This window comes from Theobroma cacao, chromosome 8 (assembly GCF_000208745.1).
Source record: "Theobroma cacao cultivar B97-61/B2 chromosome 8, Criollo_cocoa_genome_V2, whole genome shotgun sequence".
NCBI classification, from domain to species: domain Eukaryota; kingdom Viridiplantae; phylum Streptophyta; class Magnoliopsida; order Malvales; family Malvaceae; genus Theobroma; species Theobroma cacao.
The window spans coordinates 19,329,289-19,335,812 of NC_030857.1; the positions used below are offsets into that span (position 1 = coordinate 19,329,289).

Here is a 6,524-nt window from a genome sequence, read left to right on the forward strand (position 1 = left end):
CATAGATCTTGGATCCAACAAGATGAATATTCATATTTTCTTCAATAAAATAAAATATATATAATAAAAAATTTACAAGTTAAGATGAAATAACATTAAATATATAATTAAAACACATAATAAGAACATATCATTTAAATATAATAAGAACATATTAAAACATCTTCATAATATAGTCATACTAAAATATACCAATCATTATTAAGTTCATTTTCGAATATTCTGATTACCAATTAAATGATCAATTTCCTTTTCAGGACAAGAAAATCAACAATGAATACTTCTGTTACCAATCATATAATCAATTCCTCTTTCATGATGGACAAATATCTTGATGTGCTATATCAACTTAGCCATGGTTAAAATCATCACAAGATGTTTTAGTTTTCAGTGATGCTTGATAAAATTCAAGACGTACAACAGGTACGTAACCAATGATCTTTCATGCCAGATTAACGACAATACGTTTTTTATTTTTTTTTATTCTTTCCATTTTTGTCGTTTCATTACTCATCAACTTTTGGTGAGTTGAAAGTATTCATCCACTTTTTTTGATGGGTTATTCACTTCTGGTAGGTTAGTGGGTTACGACATCCATTCACTTATGGTTGTAAAATTATCCATCCACTTCTGGTGGTAAAATTATTCTTAGATTCTGATAGTAAAATTATCCACTTATTTCTGGTGGTAAAATTATTCTTAGAATTAAAATATTGATAATGTAAATTATTATAATGACTTCTTCCATATCCATGATCATGATTATTAAATGATGTAGCATTCACTTCAGAGAATATATAGATTCATGACCATAACCATAATTATTAAATGATGTCGCATTTACTTCAAGGAATGGACAAATTTATAATTTTTTTATTAGTAGCTTATTTGTCACATTCACTCCAGGGAATAGACATTATGATTTTTCATTAATAGCTATACAATAGAAAATTCACTTTCCAATCAAAGGACATAATATAATATATACTATATGATATTAAAGAGATATTAAGTCACTTACTTGATTTGTTACAACTAAAAACTAAAGACCAACTATTGAAATCCTTTTAAAGCTTGGAGACGATGAAAACAAAATAATAGTAGCACTTACCTGATTTGCTAAAACTATAAATCAAAACTGAATCATTGAAATCCTTTTGAAGCTTGAAAATAATGAAAATAAAATAATTCCAAAACTGGAGAGATCAAAGAGGATCGTGCAGATAACATGTTATGAAATAAATCTGAAAAGAAAAACTATAAGAGAAAGTATTTAAAGAGAAAGAAAGTACTTAGATGGAGTAAAAAGATCTTATTAAAAATATGTATTTACAAATGAAGTAAGAGACCTATTTATAAGCCAACAACTTCTTGAATCATAGTCCTAATATAATTCTATCGAAGAATTCAAATCATATTACATTTCTTGTATCTTACCTATTGGGCTGTTTGACTTAAGTTACACTTTTTGGATCATAACATAATGGACATTCACATATTTGTTCATAACAAATTTTTTTTTTATTTGAGGAATGAATGATTTGAATTTGACTATCTGAACAAGATATGTACATCTACCACTAAGTTAAAACTCATGTGTGAAAATCTAAGTTTGGACATGTACCTTGTACATTTGACAATGACAATTAGATCATGTAAAACTTTTTTTTATTAGACAAATATTTTGGGTAATTTAAAAAAAGTATCTATTTGTGAATTTTAAAATATATGTTGCAAATTTGACTAACAACTATGATCTAATTCAAAATAAAACAATGAGCAATTCATAAAAAAATTAAGTACTATTATTGAAAATTAAGAATATTTTTAATGTAAATAGAATATCATACCAAGACCCAACACTAAAATTCTTGCAGCTTAAAGTGGGGGTTAATAGCCGTTGTTTAATATACCAACGGTCACCTTTTTGAAAGATTCAAAATTAAAATCCCTCCAACAAAGAGACAAAAACCCCATTCTCCTTGCAAGAAGAAACCACTATATAATACTAATCACAAACAAGAGAGTCTCGCTCTTTAAGATTAAACCAAGAATCTCTGCAAAAAAAAAAAAACTCTATCTCAATTCTCTTCTATTCTCCCTATCTCTTTGTTTCTTTCCTGTCTACAATGACTGAAGCGGAAGAGAGGAAAATTCCAGTGTTTACTGTGATAAAGAACGGTGCAATTCTGAAGAACATCTTTGTCATCAACAAACCACGAGAAATGGAAGAAGGAGAAGAATACCCACATAATCAAGAAGAAACTGAAGAAAGATTGATTGTTGGTAGACACCCAGATTGCAACATCATGTTAACTCATCCTAGCATCAGCAGATTCCACCTCCAAATTCACTCCAAACCCTCTTTCCAGAAACTCTCTGTCCTCGACTTATCATCTGGTAGTAAATCCCCTCTTTTTTAACGTTTCTTTTAGTCAAATCTTTGTGAGTTTTCTTTCTTTTGTTGTTTTATTCAAGTTTCCATTGGTCTCTTGGCGTTCTAGGGTTGATTAGGTTATTGTTTATTTGGATGCAGTTCATGGGACCTGGGTTTCAGGGAAGAAGATTGACCCAGGAGTTGTGGTGGAACTGAATGAAGGTGATACTATAAAAATCGGTGGCTCAACTAGGCTTTATAAGCTGCATTGGATTCCTATGACACGTGCCTATGATATGGAAAGCCCTTACGTATCGTCACTAGATGTGCCCATGGAAGAAGAGAAAGAGGAGGAAAGTGCAGTCCAATCACATCAGGTGAGGGTTTGTGAAACTGTTTTTTATCTCTTAATTGCTTTTGGTTTTGTTGTATTTATTTATCGTTTACAATTGAAATTGAACAGAAAGATCTGTAGGATGTCAATACGTTATGCTGTAAATTTTGGTATTTGAAAACCTGTTTTTCGTATTAGTTTCTGTTGCTCCTTTTTTACTTTGGGAATCTGTATGATGAATTGAGGGAATGGGTCATTTGTAGATCTGTGGCTCTTTGATGCTTGAAGTGGTAATATGTAGGATCGAAGTGTTTTTCTTTTTTTGCCTCTGATTCTTTTGGGAACATTATAGGGGGAGAATACATTATCAACTCAAAATGAATGTATTGAGGGGAAAGATTCATTGCTGGTGGAAGGGAAAGAAGAAGAAGCATCTCAGGTGAGAGTATTATATTGCTTCTAAAGCTGTACAAGGTATAGATTGAAATGTTTTCTCCTTTTCTTTTCTGATCATTTTTGGGTTCGTACAAGAACAGAGTTGCGTGCCAGCTGAAGATGAAGAACTTCAATTAATGGATTGGATGTTGGAGGGTATAGTTTCTTTATTTTCTGATGAGAGTTCAGGAGTACTTATGAAGAAAGAGATTCCATCAGCACCTCCGATGCCTGAAAATATGAATTTTTCAATATATGATGAAGAAGAGAGCACATCAAGGAATAACCTTGAAGAGAGGGAACTTTTAGGCCTCAAAACTGAGCTTTCAAGCAATTTTTCAGGGGAATTGGATTTGGCTGTTGAGGGATATATCTCAGAGTCCCAAAATCAACAGTTAGGCAAAGCTAATGAGAGAATCCTGCTGGAGACTGTCATGGATGCGATATCTGAAGGAGAGAACTCAGAGATGTCCTTAAGAAAATCAGAGCTAAAACCTGAACACTCAGAGAATATTGATCCTTCATTTGTAGAAAAACTGGAAAACTATTCAGCCACTGAGATAGTTGAAGAATCTGAAAGCAAAAGACTAATTCGAGAGAGCCAGCAAAAGAGGGATGTTTCAAGACTTTCCAGTGAGCCTCACCTGCTAGAATCAATTAACTCAACTTTTCAAGACGATGTATCTTTGAATATCAAATCTCATCAAGTACATAAAGAAAACCAGACCCCGAAGCCTCTTTCTACTTCGAAACCAATGGAGGAAAGAGGAAACAAGGAGAATACTGCAGCATATCAACAGTCCATCTTGATGGTGAACCTAGATTCTACATGTTCTGATGGATGCAAAGACTCTCTCTCTGGAAAGGTTGAGGATGCTGAAAACCAGAATCTATCAAGGAAAGACTATGAAAGTGACGATGCAAGAGTTTCCAGTGAGCCTTACCTGCTAGAATCAATTAATTCAACTTTTCAAGAAGATATACTTTTGAATATCAAATCTCAACAAGTATATAAAGAAAACCAGACCCCCAAGCCTCTTTCTACTTCGAAACCAATGGAGGAAAGAGGAACCAAGGAGAATACTGCAGCAAATCAACAGTTGATGATAGTGAACCTAGATTCTACATGTTCTGATGGATGCAAAGATCATCTCTCTGGAAAGGTTGAGGATGCTGAGAACCAGAATGGATCAAGGAAAGACTATAAAAGGGACAACACAAATTTTTACTCTGCTGCCCTCCCAACAGAATCAGTCAAATCATCTTTGCCTATTGGTGAAGTTCTCTCTGATGTTACAGATGATAAAAGGAACCCAACCCCGCAGTCTCTATTTTCTCCTGCAGTGCTGTCTGAAGATGAGAATTTAGACAGCTCTCCCTCGAGGTTAGAGAAAAAATCCAACTTGCACAGTATTTGGTCCAGAAGAGGTAAACTTGCTTCTGTTCTTCATATTCAAACTGGAAGGAGCAAGGAAAAAGCTGTTGAAGCCACCAACAATGCAGAGAATAAATCAATTACAAAATCTCTTTTAGTTAGCTCAGAGGAGGAAGGGGAAGAAGAAATCTTTACTCCAGACAAGGAGAATTTCACCCCGAATACTCTTTTGATGAAAGCGTTGAAAAGAAAGGGCAAGCTGGAAGAAATTAAACATTCTTCAAAGGTTACTTTTAGCCCTGATCTTCAGCCAGAAGATGACATTATTGCCTCTGATGAAGAAAACCAAACACAAAAACTTATCAAAGAGCTTAAATCCGTAAGAAAGGCATCTCGAAATCATCCAAAGTTACAAGAAAGAATTGTGATCAATGGAAAAGCAGAAAGGGTGCCATTTCAATCTTTGCTGCCGGACTCTGCTTGCAAAAGTGCATCAGAAGCTTCAATCCCCAAAACTGCAGCACGAAGTAGCAATTCTAATACTTTAAACTCTAAAACAATAGATAAACGGATTGCTCATCCATCTTTGGTGAGTTCTGATTAAATCTTATACTTGAATTTAAAAATTCATTGCTTATGGTTTGTAGTATTCTTGCCAAGGGTATGTGTAATGACTGAAATTCATTTGCAGAACGAATCTGTTGGAGCAGGAAGGGGGATTTGGACCATGGTAGCAGACACCACTTCTCTGATGGACAAGGAATCAAGGAAGTCATTACAGCTTTTACAAGGTCTCAAAGGGACTCGATTGATCATCCCAAGATCAGGTAGCTAAGTTATTAGCATAATCATCTCTTTTATCATAATGATTCATAATTTGATACTAAATTGGTGGCACACCTTTTTTTGACGAATATGCATAATATTGTTTTGAAGTCATAAGGGAGCTGGATTGTTTGAAGCGACGGGGTAGTCTATTCAGAAGAATAACGGAGGCCTCATTAGTTTTGGAATGGATTGAAGCCTGTTTGGTGAAAACAAAATGGTGGATCCACGTCCAGAGCACTCTGGAGGGAGTGGCAATAGCACCAACACCTCCTGCCACTCCTCAATCTCAATTCAGTGAAGGCAGTGTGGGGAATCTCTTTGGGACAACTTGGTCAGCCCCATTATCATCCCGGGGAAGTCTAATGGATATTGCTTCACCCACAACAGAAGATCACATCCTTGACTGTGCCCTTCTGTTTAGGAAAATGAAGAGTGATGGACAGCTCATCCTACTTAGTTCCGATATCACTCTAAAGATCAAAGCCATGGCAGAGGTAACGCTATTTATCATCCCATTTCCTTTTTCTATTCTCCCTTATTAGTTTATGTTACCTTTTTGTTATCATTATTTTCAGGGTCTGATCTGCGAGACAGTGCAAGAATTCCGGGAGAGTTTGGTGAACCCCTTCTCTGAGAGGTTCATGTGGGCTGACAGCTCTCCTAGAGGACAGAGTTGGACAGTCTTAGATGATGTAGTTTTGAGGGAGAAGTATAACCGTTGCCCCCTAAAGAAGCCATCCAAGGGAGATGCCAAGGGTTTGAAACTCATTCTCCTTCACAATTCCCACTATGGTCACATCAGTTCAGTCCGCTAAAACAATCCTCCACTAGCTGCTTTGTTTTGAACCAAAGGATTATTAGAAATGGCTTAAATATACCAGGGATATTATTACAATTCTTAAAGAAATGTATCATTTTCTAAAGTATCGGGCATGTCTCCTATTTGGTCCACACGGTTTTGGAAGTTGGGGGAAGGAACTTGTTTTCATCATAAGCGGCAGAGAGATTCTTAGCCAAGGCTATCTCACCAATTGATAGTGAAAGTTGCGTCAAAAGTCATGCTCCTTGTAGGTTTTATTAAAATTATTGTGCAAAAGTTTCTATAAAAAACATGGTAAATCATGATAAGGATATTAAAAATATAACTATCAAAATAAATTTTAACTGTTTTTAAC

The 6,524-nt window shown here is 35.0% G+C and overlaps 1 protein-coding gene across 1 annotated transcript; it reads left to right on the forward strand.

Moving 5' to 3' along the window:
• LOC18593148 (FHA domain-containing protein PS1) lies at positions 2,023-6,298 on the forward strand. Its single transcript, XM_007020215.2, has 7 exons — positions 2,023-2,400; positions 2,537-2,754; positions 3,064-3,150; positions 3,248-5,110; positions 5,213-5,348; positions 5,458-5,843; positions 5,925-6,298. The coding sequence occupies exons 1-7, from the start codon at positions 2,130-2,132 to the stop codon at positions 6,162-6,164; spliced, it is 3,201 nt and encodes a 1,066-aa protein (XP_007020277.2). The 5' UTR covers positions 2,023-2,129; the 3' UTR covers positions 6,165-6,298.

Bases quoted from the DNA above. Each gene is read 5' to 3' on its own strand.
- LOC18593148 (XM_007020215.2), top strand. From the start codon at position 2,130: ATGACTGAAGCGGAAGAGAGGAAAATTCCAGTGTTTACTGTGATAAAG. The intron at 2,401-2,536 runs GTAGTAAATCCC...ATTTGGATGCAG, and splicing joins TGTCCTCGACTTATCATCTG to TTCATGGGACCTGGGTTTCA. The intron at 5,349-5,457 runs GTAGCTAAGTTA...ATTGTTTTGAAG, and splicing joins ATTGATCATCCCAAGATCAG to TCATAAGGGAGCTGGATTGT.